Raw genomic sequence first — 19,999 nt, forward strand, 5'->3', positions numbered from 1 at the left:
ATTAAATTGCAAGGAAATAAAATGTTCACTGAATGAGAACCACCGGATTATTCTAAAGGCAAGGGTGTAGTTTATACATAATATAAACCTTTATTCGAGAATGTATTTCTTTTAAATTCATTTGCGATACAATTGGGACTTCAATAACCAACGGCAATAACACGCCATGAAGCCTTTACACTGCCGGGATTGTGACAGCGGAAGAAGAACATTGCCCCGCCCTCCGAACTGGGTTCTGGAAGAAGATAACACGCCATTTTCCTTCGACCAACGAAAGTGAACATCACGTTCCAACGAAGCGGTGGCCAACTCAAACTCCTAACCAACACCAAATAGGTATGGGTCTTTTGTATCAGCATATTATAAATACGATTCTAACCGTGCACAATTTCCTGGTTAAATAAGTCGAAGTAAAGATGCGATCTATTGTTGGGAGTCGAACGCAGACTGAGGCCTTGAAACAGGCGACGGCCATTTTAGTTGCCCCGTGCTAGCGTTTAGCTTCGATTCGATGAAAAATACCACCCATCAATTCTATAATGCGTGAGATGCATTGGTGCCAATTTTTTGTCCGTTTTGTAGTTGGTTGATATTTCGCACGTGGATGTTTTGTTTAACGAGAGTTGGAACAACGGACTTTCGCCCTAAGGTTAGCGTAACGGTAATAGAAAAAATAGGCCCGGGCCCTCCCTGATCGCCTCTACACGACGTTATGTGATTAATAATGGGCCCTTACATTTTTGTTTGTAAGATACTTTAACGTATATTTTGAAGTAATCTAGCATAAGATATATTTTAATGCATTATCCACTCATTAATTGTTGTTTGTGACTGGTTCAGAGATTGCTTTTTATTATAAATATTGTTTCGCTTTTCTCGCTTGATTTTATTTAAACCCGTTTTGTGGTCGGATAAACTAGATTTAGGGGTAAATTAACCACAAAAATGATCGTGCTCATAAGTTTTAAACAACTCCTTTGTTCCCTTTACAGATCCAGTCATGCATCGCGAGTGTCCACTTGACTGCAAGGTCTATGTTGGAAATCTGGGCAACAATGGAAATAAGACAGAGTTAGAAAGGTCATTCAGCTACTATGGGCCTCTCCGCAGTGTGTGGGTGGCGAGGAACCCCCCAGGCTTTGCTTTTGTAGAATTTGAAGACCCCAGAGATGCCACTGATGCAGTGCGAGAGCTTGATGGAAGGTAGGACATGAGCACAGCTGAACGTGGAACGCAATCACGGCAAACGTGTGGGCACTAATCGTCACATTTTATGTCTTTTGTTTTGCCTAGAACATTGTGTGGTTGCCGTGTGCGAGTAGAGCTGTCCAATGGGGAGAAACGCAGTCGCACCCGTGGTGCCCCGCCATCTTGGAGCAGGCGCCCCCGAGACCGAGATGATTACAGGCGGCGCAGTCCACCAGCAAGGCGAAGGTGACCTACAGGATGTTTTTGACATTGGAGGACCATAGTCTACATTTGTAACGTAATCCCGGCAATTGCACTGCACTTTCATTCACGCTATACCTTACAAATTGGAGCCTGTGTTGTCTTTTTATGCATTCTTAGTGGTTTCTTTGTGTAAGGCCCAAGGTATCGGTTTGACTGACATTCGATAGGGACAGTAAAACAACATTATTAAGTACCATTAAATTTGGTTAAAGTGGAAGTGCCTGTCATTTAGTCCCTGCAAAGTGTATAGATCACACACTGTATGTATTGGTCTGCTAATTTTTTAGACCAAGAATTATGTTCATTTTAGTGGTGTTACTGATAATCACTATGCGGCAGAACCTCCAAAAAGTCAGACTAAAACAAATAATGCACAGCTGGTGCATTTCCCGTTTGCACTTATGTAAAAACCAATGAATCTTTCCAGATTAAAAAAAAAAAAAAACATATCAAAATAGATGCCATAGAGAATAACTAGTCTGATAGAGAGAAAAAATGGTGAAATAAATGCAGATCAAACATCACTTTAAATGTATTATTTAAAAACATTTGATTTATGATTTTACTTTAAATTCGTTTTAAATGTATTTTACTTTGAATTTGTTTTAAAGGTAATTAGTGATCACTTTGCGGGGACGGCACAGTCTATAGCAATATTTTCGTTAAAAAAAAAAAACATTGTGCGCTTTAAGTACAGAGTGTGCAATTGTCTCAAGAGATTTCCGCATTTATTGTCTGAAATAAGACATGTTGTTAAAACTGGGAAGGGGTAAGAGTGCCAAATGTGATGCTTTTCCTTTTTGTTTGAGGATGCTTTTTATTTTTCATATATATTAATAAGAATGAAACCCGTTGCAGAGCCACCACCATGCCTCTTCTCACCACCCTCAGAGTCAATCAACTAGTCCTCTTTCAGCATCATGTGACTGCTGACCATCGTGCCTCAATCAGCTTGAGTGGTGCTGTCACATGACCCAAGCATGGCCAGTCGTCAGGTTGCACCAGGCCATTGGTTCCTCATCATGCTCTTCTCAGCCACCTCCTCCTTCAACCTTAACCCAAACGGCAGCGGCCCACCTCACATTCCAATCAGCGTATCGCGTTTCCCAAATGTCGACAACCTACCAGCAGCAGCCTTCGGCTAACCAATTAAAGCAGGAAAAAAGCAGCAGCCGGCCCCCACCTGCCTGCCACCTTATCACCTCGCAGCATCTGGCCAGGCCTATTCTGCCAATTCTTCCTACCCGGCCGACAGTCTGCCTTCCTTTCGTCATATCTAGCTTGTTGAAAACCAAAAATGCTAGTAAGTTTTCCTGCTTCATTCAGTACTCTGATAACAGTTTTAAAAGTGACGAGACAGCTGGTTTACAAAGGTTGTTCTTTTCCCCCCTTTTTTTTCTTTTTTTTTTTTTTTACATGTACATAAGTGTCATTTTGTCCTCACCCATTGCTGTAATTCCTTGTTTCCAAAGATGATGGGCCCACCATCAAATGTCTGGAACTTGTCGAGAGATTCTGACTGCTTTTCTACATGGCGGTTTGAGCATAGTTATTAACTCAATTGTACCGGAAACCTGTTAACTTGGCTACCCTTTAATGTATCCCTAAGGTCTTGGTGAAAAATGCAGTGGATCAGGTAGATGTTAATCCGACAAAAGTGACAGTCCACGGTGCAAGTATGTCATCTTCACCTCGGGGCTGTTGGTGTTAGTTGGCTCGTCTTCAGGCTTTGGCTTCATTTGCACGTCTTAGGTGTAGATGTTGACCAGACTTTGTACCGTGGGTTAGGTGAGACCTGAGGGGTCTATTGGCGTATGACCCAATGATAGTGGTTGATAGTTTATAAACCCATATATTTACCGCAGTTCTGATGGGGGTCCCACAAACTAACATGAATTGTGTGTAAAGGTCTAGCGATGGTGGATGCGTCAGTTGAAGTTCTTAACATTTCCTCATTTTTGCCCACACAGATCTCCGCGCAGGAGGAGCTTCAGTCGTAGCCGCAGCAGGTATGTCACGTTTACGTCATCGATCATGCCCATCTTTCCAAAATTATCTGTGGCCTCTCTACCTTTACAATCACCCTGTCTATGTCCTATGTGGCGCAATTCCAATTTTTAATTGGATGTTTATTTTACGCAGGTCCTTCTCCAGAGACAGGAGGAGGGAGCGTTCCCTCTCTCGGGACAGGAACCACAAACTATCAAGGTCCTTCTCTCGGTCAAGGAGGTAGGTAGTTTTGAATGTTTAGCGAGATGAATGCAAATGTACTCTGCGGCCATTTACTGAATTGCACATTTGTTTCTCTTCCCACAGTCGCTCCAGATCAAATGACCGAAAGTAGAAGAACAGGATGAGGGATGACGAAAACTGTTGTGCTTTGCTTTCACGTGATGGTCGTTGGTTTTGTTTTTTTTATCCGTCAAGTTTTAGTCGCCATTGGGTGTGCACAGGTGTAAAGTCTCATACAAGTCCTGAAAGTGCACCGCCCAGCATTCCACCAGTAATCTTTTCTTTGTTTTTATAAACAAATATGTGTAGTTTGACCCATAGTGAGAGTTCATTTTCATTGTGTCTATTCAATTAAGGAAGAAATATGATTCGTTATAAGTAACTTCCTAGATGTGATTTAGAAGGCCAACTGATGTGTATCTTGTTACTTTCATACGTAAAGGTTTCCATCCATATGTGGCTATGTGATCAACAAGGATGGAATGAATCTGGATACCTGAATCAGTTTTTCATTTTCTGTACTTTGATACTACGTGAACTTGTCTCTCAATTAAAAATACTGGTTGTTTAAAACAAGTATACAATGCTTTTCCTCTGTCTTGGTTTAGTCAAGATACAGTCATTTAAAACAAACGTTACTTCCTCTAGAGTGCTTTAGGGCAACCTATCACAGAAGGTAAGCACTTCCTTGCATCTTGATTATTCCTTCTCGCGCACACATTTCGCTGTGCGCATAGGTTGATGGATATAATCTGGGCGTCCTTTGTAACCTCTTTAACTCGTTCCCTAGAAATAGATGAGACATCCAAATAAGTGTTCTTATGTAGATGATGAAGTCACTTACAGGAGTTCTTCACATGTGTAAGAGGTAGGTCATTTACAAGCTATATATCTGGTTAAACACATACAATGAGTATAACAAGTGATCATTTCAAAATTTCTTCCTAAAATTAATTTGGCCTCTTCCTTGTACAACTCAAGAACATTAAGGTCAAAATTGACCACCAAATGAACCTACCCTACTGTGAAGCATTCTTATGGTAGCCATTTTCTTTGGCTATTTTACTTCTGGTAAATGAACTTTCTTTGGGGTCAATTGGAGACACTTGAAAAGGTGGCAGATTTATGCTGGCTTCCATTTGAGATTAGTTTAAATATTCAATTCTTAACAGAGATTTTGGCAGGTATAAAAGTGTATGCACACTTGTACGTTGTGTACACTTTTAGAACTTGTTACATTAACTGCCTGATGGTTTATATATACTGTATATAATATATATATATATATATATATACACACACACACACACACAAACATTGTGGCTTCACAAGGAAACGTGAGGTGGAGGGACACTCCTTCCCCTTTCAAGAGCCAATGCCACACCCCAAAAAGTCTGACATTCCAGGAACTACATCGCCCAGCATGCATCACGACCTCAGCAGGTGTTGCTGCTTAAACTACCTGATAAAAGCAGACCTGGCTAAGCGGAAAAAGGGAAGGACTGGGGTCTTGATGAAAAGATTTACTAAACAAGAAACGAACACTGAAGCTAGAAAAAAGTATGAACAGGCTTTATTTGGGCTTTGGCCTTTTTGACTACTTTTGAGAACTTTTATTTGAACTTTATTGTGAGGAGCTTGTTTTATATATACACAGCTATGGGCCTCCTAAGACGTTGAAAGGACTAATAGTGGTCAAGGTTCAGACAAAATGTATTGGTGTCCTTTTTAAATAATACAAATTTACACAAAGGGGGTCCAGACAGTTACAATGCAACTTTACACTTTTTTTTTTCTACACAAACATGTACAGCAGAGTTAATTTGCTGCCCATACTTTTTTTTTCTCCAGCAAAAAAGACTATTACAAAGTATCAATATAATGGGAAAGCAATCTGAGAAAGCAATCACATGATGTGCCTAAGGAAGAGTTCATTCAATGATATTGTATAGCGAATTTCCTCTTGCCCTGTGATCGCAATGGCCCTCCCCACGGGCCGCTTTTCCACTGCCGCTCAATCTACAGTCCAATCGCATTTTTTTGGTTCCACCCCTCTCAGTCCCACGGATGGTGGTTTCACGCATACATCCCACGTGAAGTGCCAGAACACGCACACACACACACACACACACGGGTATTCAGGGCCGGTCTCTCAAAATTGCGCGCCTCTCCAAAGACTTGCGCAGAGCGTTCTATGAATGGCTCAAACCCGAGTGACATCATCGTGGGCCGTGACTCACGGGTCTCCACGGGGGCGGCTCTCGCGCTTGAGAAACTCGCGGGAATCCACACAGTAATGTTAGTTAAGGTATACTATCCACCCACTGTTATGTAACGTGAATAGTATCCGATGGAGATCACGTGACGTCCACGCAGAGGGGACACGTAGAAAAGTCAGGATCCATTTCATCATCTGCAGTCAATGATGGATTTTTTTTTTAACCCAGTGCATTTTAACCTCCCAACAATTAGTTTTAGTAAAGTAAAATTTAAATACGATCATTAAAAGGTGTAGGTCCACTGTACTTGAAAAGTTAACATTCTAAATGATGGTATCAAATGTAGCAGATTTTAACTCAATATTTAGACTATGTCTAGCTGTACCTTCGTTTTATTGTTTTTTTGTAATTCAGATTTGAACTTTTTTTCAGCGATTCTTGCACAAACATCAAAAGTTTAACTCTTAATGATTTACCAATGTATATGATCCCATAGAGATAAAAATGATAGGCTGATCTGACCCTGTATAGATATCGGCCCAAATTCAGCTAAAAAAACAGTATCTGATTATATCAATCTACATCCTACATCCTTGAATTCTTGATTTGCACTTCAAAGAACATGATTTTATTTACTTTATTATGGTCATTTCTTTGGATCCTTTGTAAGTTTTGTACATTCTTATTGTAGGGATTTAATTCATTTAAAGTAGCAAAAGGGCTGCCACCTGAGATGGATAAAAACGAGTGGATTTTGCCTGCTTAATTCATTTTCACAAACACAATGTTAATCAGAATACCATCTTAAGACATCTTAATAAAATTACTGACTTGAGCTCAACAAACATCACGTCAGTGCCGAGTTGTATCGACTTCTCCACTCACACATTCAACCCTTAATTAATGCAAATATTTAGTTGAAATACATTTGAAAGTGAATATTTGGACAAACACAAGGACTACGATGACATTTTGGAGATGCAGGAGAATATGTGAAGAGGTTTGACCAACACAATGTGGCATGTCCTATTTCCTATCTCACGAGCTAAATCATCGTGTTTGTACACTTAAACGTGCATAAATGTGCATCATTTACTTTGTATTTCAAATTGTTGCCACACATTCAGGAGAAAATGCCAACCAAACGACCTTACATGCAGACCTTGCATGAACACTGAAGGCCTCTGCTGTGCTGGAATTTCCTCCAGTCACTGATCCAAGTGTCACGTGTGCTCATGTGTTTACCGGGCTCGATCCACGTGTGGGAGCCCATAGGCCACACCTTCCTGCACGAGAAACAGGGATCCCCACCCACTGGACTTCATAAACCCTCTGACAGTCCACCAGTGTGAGAAAACTTGAGAAGCTATAAAGCCATCTTGAAACTCTGTAGGTGTCCTCACAAAGTTGGGCATCCTATTTTCGAGGCTAACGCGAAAAGACTTCAAGTACCGCAGAACCAGGCTCCATTTGGTTGACTGTAGACTGACAATGTAAGTAAATGCATTTTTTTTAAGTTTGCTGTAGATATTTGAGATATTTTTTTGACTTTAAAAGCTGCCGAGTTCACATAATGGCATATGTACAGTATAAGTGTTTTTGTTCCACTGGTTGAGTGACATAGTAGTTGTAATATATATATATATATATATATATATATATATATATATATATATATATATATATATATATATATATATATATATATATATATATATATTAGTAGTACATTATAAAGTACTTTTGTGTTTGACTTCTCAGAAAAATACACAAAAAACTTTACTTTCCGTTGTTGTTGTTTGACGAAGGGAGTTGCCGAGTTTAGTTGACAACTCATAGCCGGCCGACACGAGTTTAGGACTCACGTGTACCGGCATAGTAAGTGGGCGGGCTGTGACTCTCCCGCCACAGCCTTGAATCACACTTTCCGGTCCGCCCATCAAGCGGTCTTCTCACGCCATTTCCGCTTTATGGAGACATGCAATGGGGGGAAATATCATTTTGAATGTAGTACCAATCACCCAAACATTTCACATTCTCTTCAAACTGGTGTGGAAATTATCATATAATAATTTTACTAACACATTCAGTAGTAATTATTAAATGAACTCATTAAAACATCAATTTTCACAAGTATTATCTTGCCAGTTATGTAATAAGTGGGTGGGTGGTGGCAGTGTGACTTAGGGGAGTCAAAAGTTCAAATTTCAAATGTTATTCCCAGTTTAATTTTTTTTTTTAATTACTTAAACCACTTGAATGCCTTTTTGAATTGCTGGATCACAAAGGAATGAATATCCAATTGCTTTTTGGCATAGTGATAGATGTATTGTACAGGAACAATAATTTGAATGAAGTACTCTTGGGAAAGTCCCAAAAGATAGGTGAGTGAGACAAGAATTCTTGAGTGCAGTCAATGCAATAATCCATATATTGTTATACTAGTTCAGAGTCAGCTTCAACATGTTTAGTTCAAAACACGTGACAATGCAGTACATGCATGTTCTCCTCAGAGTTTCAAACGAATGGGCCCCAATTCCTGGAAAAATGCCACATTGCACCAGTCTAGTTTGACTCCACCATGTGGCCAAATTGAGTAATGCACATGTTCTACTTGACTGTATAGCAAGTATCCAAAAGTATAAAATAATGATTTTAATTCAAAAGCGAAGCCCTTCAACCATAACAATAACAATAATAATAATAAGAAGAATTCGTTACACAACAAACGGCCAACGTTGAGATCTTTTGATATTTGAGTCCAAGAGTTGTGGGAGGTTATGTGTTCGAATTTCAGCTCTCTGGGTGTTTATGCTTCCTCCCGCATAAAAAAAACAATCAAACAAACAAAAAACAAAAAAACAGTCAAGTCATGTGAATTGGAGTTTCTAAATTGCCCGTAAGACCTGCCCAACCCTTCCTGGATGAGTGTAATGGCTCATTATTCTTCCAAGATGCAGTAGATTCCTTCCTGTGAAGCTTTTAGTGTAAAACTAACATGCCAGTGACCCCCCTCGACGAATAGTTTATCATGTCCGTCATCACCATGTTGCTTTATTCCCTCAATTTACTGACCCAAAACGCCCCCATGTTAGAACTTCGCCAGTGTACCGTTCCACTTTCTTCAAGGCAGATGGCCTTAGAGTACCTCCTAGTGGTGGCTCTTTTCATCTGCAGTCAAGCAATTTTTGCCTGAGGATTTGCCCTCACATGTCTCCAGTGAGATTATGTCTGGGCATGTTCAAGTCCCACTAATGTGGGAGGGCCTAGAAACCTGTGAGTCACGTCTGGGCGTTATAAATAGACTCCCAGTTTAACACCAATCTCAGATGCTCTGTTGTACTCAGTGGGGAAGTTTAGAACAATGGTAAGATATCTTTTTGAACTTTAAAGATTCAGGTATGATTTTGCTTTGTTTTAAATTTAGAAAGCTATAATGTTCCTCTTTAAGAATTTCGTTTTTGTTTCAAATGGCTGTTTAAGTTTAGTGTAGTTTTGAGTTTGTTTATGAAGCAAATACATTTACACCATGCTTGGCTTTTCAGTGTAGAGTGATGGCAAACGTCAAGCGGATCCTGAGCTCTCTGGGGAAAGGCCCCACACGGCGGAACCTGTTCGGCCCAGTTGACAGGGCGCAGCTGTGGGTGGACTACCAGGCCGCCCTGAGGAAAGACCTGGAAGAGTCGTCCCGGCGCTGGAGTTTCGACTTCATATCCAACCAACCTCTGGCCGGCGGCGACTTCCACTGGGAGAAAGTCCCGAGTGCCAGCATGCCTGTGCTGTACAGATCCTGTATGGTGGGCAAGGCGGCCGGTCAAAGGCCAGCGGAGGTGACGGTCAGTCCCAAAAGAGTCAGGGCGGGGTCGCCAGAAAATGAGAAGGAGAACGTCCCTGAACACAAGTCGGAGAGATGTCATATCAAAGTGGAGAAAACGCCAAGGAAGAAGGAAAATGCAGGACTCAAGAGGAAACAAACTAACATTACAGGTACATTTTCAACACGTGGCATCCGCTCTAATTATTTAGTGGTGACTGGAAACAAACGCATCAGCTGACAATTAAAAATGATCAGTCATCAGATTTTATGTTGACGTTTACTGTAAGCGTAAAAAAAAGCGTACTTTGTGAAAAATGACGAATAGCACTGCATTCTTCTGAAGAATCAGAACCGGCTCCATGTAGATCTAATATACTGTACTGTACTCAGGCCAAAATGTACACACCAGAACATTAAGCACAAGGTCTATTCATTCAATTGTAATGTCAAATTGTAATATGAGAGTTTTTTGCTTTTTAAAAAACACTTTTTCTTAAATGGAAGAAACGCATTAATGGCATTTCAATGACCATAGTCCTCATGAAATCTAAATAGTATAAATGTAAAATAAAATATATCAACAAATGGGCCAACAAAAAGGCCGATGCCTCTCTGCAGTTAGAATTGCCAAGCTTTGCCTTCTAATTTTCCTCCTCCATCCTCTCTCCAACAGATTTCTATCAGCCCAAGAGAAGAGCCATGGAAATGCCGCTTAAATCTGGCGAGTGATCTTCCTTTTTTTTTTCCTCCATCCATGCAGCGTTCCTGAAAGTGTGCCAATATTCCAACAGAACCTCACAAAACGCTCAGGATTGCTAGCTTGGGCACAGACTGCACAGTTAGCTCCTAGGGAGACAACATAAGGGACCTCAGTCGTTGTGTTTTTAAATTTAATCTGGGTACTGTATTCATTGTAAAGAGGGGGTGGGGATGTGAAGATATTACCATTTGATCTGCGGAGATTATGGTTAATCTTTTCACTGGTGGATTTATACTCATTAAGATCAAGCGGATGTGCAACGTGTCGACTGAATTATTCCTTCTGCGCGTTCCGTTACGTGCGATCTGTTCGGAAGTAGAAAGAAGTAAGATGAGCATTACTTGAAACACAGACGCCAGGTAACCGTAATCTGCTTCGGCGAAATTAAGGAATGACTGATGGAAGGCCTTTTAGATCCTCCTCTCTGGAATCCACTTATTTTTACTGTTTTTTTTTACATTGTTGTTGTTCTTCATTATGATTGGAAGAAGTCATCTTAATGTTCATTTTTGTCATTTTTTTTTCTACCCCAAAAAGCACTTACTTTGTATTATACTTTATATATCCTGCTGCTGAGTGATGCAGGAAAGATGCTTAAAGCGTTCTAATGTGCTCTTTGCGCATTTGCTTTGCTCAGATTAGATGTGTCACGAGCATGTTCTATTTTCTGCTTTCTCATTCCTTTTTTTTAAAAATAAACATCCCCGCTTGAATATATACCATACCAGATATTGTAGAGCAACACAAATTAAGAATGATTATATGGTGAAATAGATCTAGAGTTGTCTAATAGACTATCACTGTAAAGTAGCCTAATCGTAAACCCATTGCGCTATTGCACATGCATGTACTGGACACACACATTCTGTATTGTATTTTCTTGGCACGTCTCTCGCTACTCGACAATCACAAGCGTGTTCACAACCTAAGTCCGCATATTATTTACTAAGCTACAATGAAGTGCCAAATCCTCTCCTATTGCGCCAATGTGTGCAATTCATACACTAATTTTTATTCAGTGCATTAGAAAACAAATGGTATTTGTCTTCACTTTTATTTATGTCTGTCTTCTGTTGCCAGTCCTGCTGCTAGGGCTAATTTGAATGGGCGTGGGAAAAAAGTCATGCTAAAGCTCACAAACCGATAACTTTGAGATGATGATGAGCCCACATGTTGACTGCACTTCCTGTTTATTAGCGCTCGTGCACAGGTCCGACGGCATACTGTTTTATGTGTAAAGCTACAAATGAAAATTCTATCCTTTATTTATTGTACTGTACCTTGTGTTGATTTCTGTTAAGGAATTCAAAATTGTAATAAAACACCTGAAATAAATGTGTCTGTTTTCATTTCTAGTTGCATTAAATATTTTTCATCCGAAGGGTGATTGTTGAGTGCAAAAAAAAAAATTGAACCACTGCAGTCGCACAATTAGTTTATACTAACTGCTGGTTCATTCGTTTATAATTGAATTTATGTTTAATTTGATAAAAAAATGTTTTACTTGATTGCAACACTCTAATAAAAAGAAAAAAAAAAATCTGCGCTCTCCGACCCCATCTTGTACAACTAATATTTCAACTTATCTGGACATTTTAGCCAATAAGAGTTAATATTTTGTCAATAATTAATCCATCCATCAATTTTTTTAGAGCTGCTTATCCTCACAAGGCTCGCGGGCTTGCTAGGGCCTATCCCAGTTGATTTCGGGCAGCAGGTGGGGGACACCCACAACTGGTTGCCAGCCAATTGCAGGGCACACAGAGACAACCTGTGTCTCTAAACTAAATCATCATGAATCACGGTCCCCTGTGCAAAATAATACTGAGTGTCACCATGGCAACTGCTAACCCTTCCAAATGAGCTACAAGTACAGTATTTCTCTGCTTTTGAAGTTTACCACTTGACCTGATTTCTGTCAATCCAACTTCTATTTTAAACAGAGAATTTTTATAATGACCGTGTCATCACACTTGTGTCTTTGCTCGACAGCAAGGGGGACTTTTTTTAATCTTTTCAAAGATACAATCCAATGGTTGAAAAGTAATGGCTTCCCACTGGGATACATTGTCTTTAAAGTTCTTAAGGTAGCATGCACTCCATATGAATTTTTTCAGTTTATTTGTTCATCTTTTAGAAAATAAAGCGAGTTGAAAACCACCATTAATTTTTATTGTGCTTTATTTAACAGATATTGCAATCATAAAGTTAAATACAATACTCAAACAGCTTGTACATCAAGATTAAAGGGGCTGTATCATGGGAGTTAAATTTTTTCGAGATTTTTACCATGTTACGATGTTGATTTCTTACCCTATACACCCCCCAAGTGTTATTTCCCTACCTTGACGCATTTCTAAGCATTCCTTTGTTATTCCCTGCTCTCAGCACCAACCTCACCCAAGTAGATTAACATGATTTACGAGAAGCCTGATGACGAGAGCAAGCCCTTGAACCACCTAGCAAGAGAATACACAATGACCTTATCCACATCTTTTAGTTTCGCTTGGTTTCCAGAGTTGAGGAGGAGAGCTTTTAAAATTTTACACAATTCAGCCAAGTAAACAGTAACGTTTCATTTATCAATTGCAATGTTTTCATGTCGAAAATGCTGGTAGAAAATGTGTGTTTGGGAACGCACATTCAAACAATTAACGTCAGTACTAAATAATTCATTGAATACTGGTTTCTCAGTGAGTGCTGTCACTTAACACTTTTTTTTTTTTTCATATTAATGTCTGTAAAATGCCTGGTTTGGGTCCTCGATTCACTCGACTGGGTTAGGCTCTAGCGACCCTCGTGAGGATAAGGGGTCAAGATGATGGATGGGGATGAAGTTTAAAAATACCATGGCACAGGTCTTTTAATACCTCCCTCCCCTCGAAAAAACCTTTTTTTCCTATAATACTATTTTCTTAAACGCAACTTGTACAATGATCCGATTACCATCTTGGCAATCATGGCCCAGATTGTTTGGCTTTCTACTGGAGGGCCTGCTCCTGCAGCAGCCCCCCTCCGAAGCTCGCCACAGGCTCTGTGCTCCCTCTGCCCCTCCCACACCTTTCCTCCAACAGTGGCGGCGCTACGCCTGCGCTAAGCTCTTTCCCACCCCCACCCCCGCCATCATCTGCTCCTTTGCTCCCACCTCCATTACAGGGCAGGACAGGCAGCATTTGCACTGAAAGAGGGGATGGGAGGGGAGGGGACAGAGAGAGAAAACTAGATCAGAGCGGCAGAGGGAGGGAGAAATAGAGAGAGGAGGCGAGAAGGATGCAGATGTCGACGCCGGCAACAATGGAGCCGCATAGGACACGCTGAGGTGATCGTCAGCCGGGCGTCGGCTGAGGGTGAAGATACTCCAGGTGGAGCGGGGCGGGGTGGGGGGTTCAGGGGGAGGAAGAGGAGGTGAGGAGAGGAGGAGGAGGGGGGCAGCAGGAGAATGGGCCTGGAACGCAAACGGCACAAATTGGATTAAAGCAGTATGGTAACGTTTCGTATTCGATTCCTCGCCTACTCGTGACTCATCCTCATCCTCATGTCCTCATCCACCCCTGTCATGTCCCGGCCCTGCCGATCTTGCGTCCTCTTGTTTTCACGCCGGGTGTCACTTCCATCCTTTTGCTTGCGCTAGGAAAAGACAGTAATGCCTCGGCTTCATCCTTTTGCTGCATCGGTGTGTCTTCGGAGTCAAGCAGCATCCTCTGCATCTCACTTTCTCCTACTGGCGCTCGTCTGTTTTTCTCATCGTCATCGCAACGTGTTTGTAACCTACATTAAAAGGAGGGGGGCAGGGAGCCTGTTAGCTAATAGCCCCTGGGAGCCTTTGGATCCATCAGTATCACGTCGCCATGCCAGTCAAACGCTGATAAATCCTCCCACTGACCCGTCCAGAGAAATTAGAGCACGGCATCCGAGACGTTCGGTGTCATGTGTCTCTCTGAGCTCATGTTTGCAGGCTCTGATTACACTGTTTTGACGTCGGGTTGGTGAAAGCAGGCGGGCATAAGAATAGGCGCCATCTGCCTGGCCGCCCATATACCCGTCCAGGGAATCCCCCCTCTTGTATCAATCAAGTCTTGACCAAAAATATGTATGTCTTCTTGGTGGTTCTATGTAACCCGGGGGTGTCTCAACTTTTTACATACAGAAACATTGAAGAATATAAGAGTTACTGGCATATTCTTCGAGTTTATTGAAGGTTAACTCAACCCCCCCAATTTTATTTACAATAATATGTTCTATGCATCTCCACCTGTCTAAACATGGAACTCTGAATAATATTGCATTTGTGGAACATATATAAGCAGCAAATTCCATTCATTTTTATCCGATGCATGGGTCAGCCATTTTGTCCCTTGTCAACTGAAAACGACATCACGGTTGTTCAGGGCTCAGGTAATGACCAATTGGATAACAGCTTACAAACTTTGCATGACCAAACTTAGAAAACAGGTGAACTGTGATTAATAGAACCATCGATATTGAATCAGTTTTCCTTTTCAATTCATAAAATAAAGAATGGATTCCGCGCGAGACGAAAGTATCAAAACATCGTGGCGGAATCATTGAAATCTGCAAGCTTGACAGCAAATGTCTGGAAGTGTTTTGGTTTTAAAAAACACAAACATGGAAAAGAACAGAAAGTGCGAGACACAGGGATGTGAACGTTATAAGTCTTCAGTGTTTTACCACTTCTTTACTAAAAACTTTATTTACCAAATCCACTCGAATGTATTTATTCCTTTTTTATTGTAATGATCTATTTTTGGGCGGCACAGCGGAGGAGTGGTTAGCACATCCCCCACACAGTGCAGAGGTCCCAGGTTCATTCCAGCTCACCCTGGCCCCCTTGTGTTTGCATGTTTTCCCGGTGCTCTCGTGGGTCTCCTCCGGGTACTCCGGTCTCCTCCCACATTCAAAAAACATGCATGGAATGTATATTGGTCCCTCCAAATTGTGTAATTTCCGATCGTTAGTATAAATGGTTATTCGTCACTGTGGGCCCTGCGATTGGCTAGCAATTGCACCAGGGTCTCCCCTGCCTACTGCCCAAAGATGGCTGGGATTAGCACCAGCAAGCCAGCAACCTTCGTGAGGATCAGCGGCTGAAGAAAAAATCGATGGCTCTATCATTTTTTCTCTCTTTTTCCTACTGCTGCTGCCATAATCCCTGTGGATCAATAGCACTCCATTTATTTCAGTGGAGAAAGATGATTAAACATCAGTGTAACTCTCTTTATCTCCTTGTCGTCTTCCCAGCTTGACAAGAGCGAGGTGACAACTCTCAGCCTCCCTTCCACCGCCAGCCATGGAGGCTCTGACAGCAACATCAGTTCAGAAGGTGTGGCGGGCTCAGCTTCCATCGGCGTGGCTGCCGGCAGCGGTGCAGAGGGCGGGGCGGCTTGTGGCGAGCCCCAGCGCACGCGTGCCGCTCTGGAGCACCTGCAGCAGAAGATTCTAAAGGTGACCGAGCAGATCCGAGTGGAGCAAGAGGCCCGCGATGACAATGTGGCCGAGTACCTGAAGTTGGCCCACAATGCCGACAAGCAGCAGGCCTCCAGGATCAAGCAGGTGTTTGAGAAGAAGAACCAAAAGTCCGCACAGACCATTGCACACTTGCACAAGAAGCTCGAGCACTATCACAAGAAGCTAAAGGAGATAGAGCAGGTGAGTTGGCATTTCACACAAATAATCAAATGTAAGGTCAAGGGTCACAACAGCAGACACCCGTGACATCTATCCAGTCATCCATTTTCTTAAGTACTGTCTCATTAGGGAATTTCAAATCAATATGCTTTACATACAGTCAAGCGAAACTCCAGAACAGCTTGGCGCATAGAAAACAATTCTTCAAAAAGGGGCTTAAGGCTGTTTAATGCTAACATTATTAAAATATGAAAATACTGTCAGGTTTTAAAAAAGACAAACTTAATCACAGCTATTGCTGGAAAAAGCAAAGCAAGAGTCTTTTTAACCTGATTTAAATGCATTTATGTTCAGGACTATTGGCAGCTTATTCCATTTGTGTGCAGCATCACAGCCTGCTTCACCACATTTGCGCTCAACACGTCTAATCGACGTGAGTCTGTGGACTTAAGTAAACACACTGAAAAAGAATAAACATACTGTGTGTTTTAAAAACAACCAGAGAACTTTGTCTCTCTAAGTTTGCTAGCGTAAGGTTAACACCTAGTGGAAAACACTATAAACAAGCTAGCAGATAGCATCTATCTGCCGGCGTTATAACACTCTAAGCAATTCGTATTTGAACACAAACGGTGCATCAACACATGTAGACAGATAATAAAACTACTCACAGGCATATATTCTTTATCCTCCTACTTAACCTAGCCTTGACTATATTTGAAACCAGGATTTGTTTCCATTGTCCATCATCATAATGTTTACCACTTGAGACCAACATTTGAGACTTCTTTCCTGTGCTGTTCTTTTTCGGTCAAGAATGGACCGGCCCGGCAGCCCAAGGATGTCCTGCGGGACATGCAGCAAGGACTAAAAGACGTGGGGGCCAACGTCCGTGCAGGGATAAGCGGTTTCGGAGGAGGCGTAGTGGAAGGGGTCAAAGGTGGTGTGTCAGCACTGACTCACACCGCCGTGGTCTCTAAACCCAGAGAGTTCGCCTCTCTCATCAGGAACAAGTTCGGCAGCGCCGATAACATCGCGCACCTCAAGGACACGCTTGAGGACGGAGTGGGCCACTCTGACGACACCCCGACTCCCCGCGCGCTCAGCGGCAGCGCGACTTTGGTTTCGAGCCCAAAGTACGGCAGTGACGACGAGTGCTCCAGCGCCACTTCCGGCTCGGCCCCGGGGAGCAACTCGGGAGGGGCGGGTGGAGGAGGAGGCGGCATGTTGGGGCCCACGATGGGGAGTCCCAGGATGGACGGGCACCATCACCACCATCATCACATGCACAGCTCGTGGGACTCCCTCCTGGAGGGCTTGCAGGAGATCAAAGCGAGCCAGGCGCACATGGAGGACACCATTGAGGATATGAAGGGCCAACTGCAGAGTGACTACTCCTACATGTCACAGTGCCTGCAAGAGGAGAGATACAGGTACACACACACCATCCCCTACCCACTCCCAAAAATGCCTTTGAACCTTACTTTTAAGAAAGACAACCCTGGATAGAATAGGAATAATTTATCGCCTTTTTTGTATTGAAACCCATCATGAAAATGCCATATGGAACATTCATACTAAACTTCTCAAATAGCGTCTCTAACAATTTCCGTGCTTAAAAAAGAATATAAAATAAATAAATACCTCACTCCTGAAAAGCTCGGCACAATTAAGTAAATAATTGCCCCCTTTTGCCATACTTTGAAATATGGTAGATCGGTTTTCTACCAAAGTGCTTTTTTCGTTCAAAAGAAAAGTAAAGAAATTTCGAATCCTGACGTCCACTAAAATCATATTTAAAAGATACTTTGGCAATTACGTTTTTGTTTTAATTCAGGTATGAACGACTAGAGGAGCAGCTGAGTGACTTGACGGAGCTTCATCAGAACGAAATGACCAATCTCAAACAGGAACTGGCTAGCATGGAGGAGAAAGTGGCCTATCAGTCCTATGAGAGAGCAAGAGACATTCAGGTAAGTGTGGATGGATGGATGAATATTGATGGAGAATCAGTGGGTGATGGAAGAAAAAGCAAATGTTGATGCCTTTTTACTGAAGCTCTCATGAGGGCAAAACTGCATGTGTGCTGATCGTTTGTATTTTTGCATGCGTTTGTATGCGCTGGCAGGAGGCAGTGGAGTCATGCCTGACTCGTATCACCAAGATGGAACTGCAGCAGCAGCAGCAGCAGGTGGTCCAGCTTGAGGGCGTTGAGAATGCCAATGCCCGAGCGCTCTTAGGCAAGCTCATCAACGTCATCTTGGCGCTCATGGCCGTGCTGTTGGTGTTTGTGTCCACGCTGGCAAATTTCATCACACCGCTGATGAAGACTCGGGCGCGGGTGGGTGCCACCGTCTTGCTCACCGTGATGCTTTTCGTTTTGTGGAAGCACTGGGACTTTGTGGAGCTTTGGCTTCTACCCAGCTGAGATGTCCTGAGTGAGAAACCAGAGCAGAGTGTCTATCTGCTAGGTTTTATTTGTAACCCTTGTGCCCTCTTTGGAATCCTTTAGGGCATTCTTCTTCCGCTTCATTTTAAAAATCAAACACCTTGAGATTTGCTTAAAAGGGTAGACCCATAATTTATTTACAATAATATAGTGTAGCCGCCTCCTCTAGTCTAAACACAATATTCTGATTAACATTGCATTTGTGGAATAGAAATTAAGCAGCAAAATTGATCAATTTTTATCCGTTTCAGCGGGCGGCCATTTTGTCACTTGCTGTAGACTGAAAACGAAATCACGGTGCCTTAGGGCTCAGTTATCTCCCAATCACGGCTCACCTGTTTTGGATTTGGTCCTATTAGCATTCAGCCGCATTGAAAAAATCTATCAGTGTTTAGAAAATAAAGTCAGGAAAAGCTTAATAGAACGGCTTAACTTTATTGGGGGATTATCAGAGGCACTTAACTTGATGGCAGGCTGACTCCCATTCAACATGAGTTTGGACGTGACTGGCGAATGCGAAACATGGCCACTGGATTTGGGGGATTGAGAACTTGTCTCAAGTCTCACCAAATCAGAACAAAACCAGAAAATTGTGCAAAATTGCCAGAGGAGCGCACAAAGGTTAAGTAGGACCTGCAAGAGAATGTGAGCTGCTCTTCGTTCTTCTGGACTGTCAGAACAAACCACACATGGAAACATGGACAAAATAACATCTTGCCAAGCTTCTACATCCCCGACCTTTTGGTGTGGATGACCAATCATTTATTTACACTGCTGCCACCAAAAACATCCTCATCTTTTTTCTAAAGCTTCCTTTTGGATGTATGTACTATTACGTATATACTTAGCAGGACAAAACTATTGAGGCTGACCTTCAGTGTGAAGCTCATTTGGGAGGATTTTTTTTTTCTCATGAATGTCTACGTGCTCATCATGCATGTGTGCACTGGCACCAATTGACATTTCAAATGACAATATGGATTTCACTCTATGCCGGATACACATCCACTGGACACTTTATTAGGTACACCTGTACAAACAATTGCACAAGAACTGAGAGGAAAATATTACTGATAATTGCAAATACATTTTTTCCTAATTTGATAATACGGGTTTACCTAATGAAATGTTCATTTGTTAAATCGGTGTCATTCCTAGTTTGTAGCAGGGAGGCTATTTCAACACATTTCTGGCTGTTTTCCCCTAGCTGCCATTGAACAAAGCGTTTAACTGCTAAAATGTTTTATCACCTTGTAAACTATTTTCCTTCCATAGCTGAGATACTTCATGACCACTGTTGTAGATCTGCTTCTGCCCACAGTGTCAAATGAACTGGCATGTCAATTTGTGTCAATGTTTCTATCCAGTTTGCAAAAAAAAAAAAAAAAAAAAAAACATTAACAAATAAATATTGCTGTTTTATT

General features: G+C 41.9%; 3 protein-coding genes across 4 annotated transcripts; all 3 read left to right on the forward strand.

The window, feature by feature from the left end:
• The first annotated feature begins 174 nt into the window (after window positions 1–174).
• Window positions 175–4,260, forward strand: srsf3b (serine and arginine rich splicing factor 3b). Its single transcript, XM_088422455.1, has 6 exons — window positions 175–336; window positions 993–1,203; window positions 1,294–1,434; window positions 3,423–3,461; window positions 3,595–3,681; window positions 3,769–4,260. Exons 2-6 carry the CDS (start codon window positions 1,001–1,003, stop codon window positions 3,794–3,796), a joined length of 498 nt encoding a protein of 165 aa, XP_088278581.1. The 5' UTR covers window positions 175–336; window positions 993–1,000; the 3' UTR covers window positions 3,797–4,260.
• A 2,987-nt stretch (window positions 4,261–7,247) lies between these two features.
• On the forward strand, window positions 7,248–11,815 carry cdkn1a (cyclin dependent kinase inhibitor 1A). 2 transcript variants are annotated; one of them, XM_088422386.1, is made up of 3 exons: window positions 7,248–7,396; window positions 9,449–9,890; window positions 10,394–11,815. In XM_088422386.1, the coding sequence occupies exons 2-3, from the start codon at window positions 9,458–9,460 to the stop codon at window positions 10,447–10,449; spliced, it is 489 nt and encodes a 162-aa protein (XP_088278512.1). In that variant the 5' UTR covers window positions 7,248–7,396; window positions 9,449–9,457; the 3' UTR covers window positions 10,450–11,815. The 2 variants fall into 2 exon arrangements, with proteins under 2 accessions (XP_088278512.1, XP_088278511.1); XM_088422385.1 differs by lacking the exon at window positions 7,248–7,396 and adding an exon at window positions 9,234–9,270.
• A 1,598-nt stretch (window positions 11,816–13,413) lies between these two features.
• tmcc2 (transmembrane and coiled-coil domain family 2) lies at window positions 13,414–19,967 on the forward strand. The gene is made up of 6 exons (XM_088422784.1): window positions 13,414–13,646; window positions 13,827–13,959; window positions 15,740–16,147; window positions 16,943–17,559; window positions 17,964–18,099; window positions 18,255–19,967. The coding sequence occupies exons 1-6, from the start codon at window positions 13,414–13,416 to the stop codon at window positions 18,552–18,554; spliced, it is 1,827 nt and encodes a 608-aa protein (XP_088278910.1). The 3' UTR covers window positions 18,555–19,967.
• Window positions 19,968–19,999: the final 32 nt, after the last annotated feature.

This window comes from Hippichthys cyanospilos, chromosome 9 (genome assembly GCF_059441005.1).
Source record: "Hippichthys cyanospilos isolate Australia breed blue-spotted pipefish chromosome 9, RoL_Hcya_1.0, whole genome shotgun sequence".
Lineage (NCBI taxonomy): Eukaryota > Metazoa > Chordata > Actinopteri > Syngnathiformes > Syngnathidae > Hippichthys > Hippichthys cyanospilos.

Excerpts from the sequence above, each read along its gene's own strand:
- srsf3b (XM_088422455.1), top strand. The coding sequence starts at position 1,001 with ATGCATCGCGAGTGTCCACTTGACTGCAAGGTCTATGTTGGAAATCTG. Across the intron at positions 3,462-3,594 it reads TTCAGTCGTAGCCGCAGCAG|GTCCTTCTCCAGAGACAGGA; the intron begins GTATGTCACGTT and ends TATTTTACGCAG. Across the intron at positions 3,682-3,768 it reads TCCTTCTCTCGGTCAAGGAG|TCGCTCCAGATCAAATGACC; the intron begins GTAGGTAGTTTT and ends CTCTTCCCACAG.
- cdkn1a (XM_088422385.1), top strand. Across the intron at positions 9,891-10,393 it reads GAAACAAACTAACATTACAG|ATTTCTATCAGCCCAAGAGA; the intron begins GTACATTTTCAA and ends TCTCTCCAACAG.
- tmcc2 (XM_088422784.1), top strand. The coding sequence starts at position 13,414 with ATGATCCGATTACCATCTTGGCAATCATGGCCCAGATTGTTTGGCTTT. Across the intron at positions 13,647-13,826 it reads TCCATTACAGGGCAGGACAG|GGTGAAGATACTCCAGGTGG; the intron begins GCAGCATTTGCA and ends GCGTCGGCTGAG. Across the intron at positions 16,148-16,942 it reads AGCTAAAGGAGATAGAGCAG|AATGGACCGGCCCGGCAGCC; the intron begins GTGAGTTGGCAT and ends TTTTCGGTCAAG.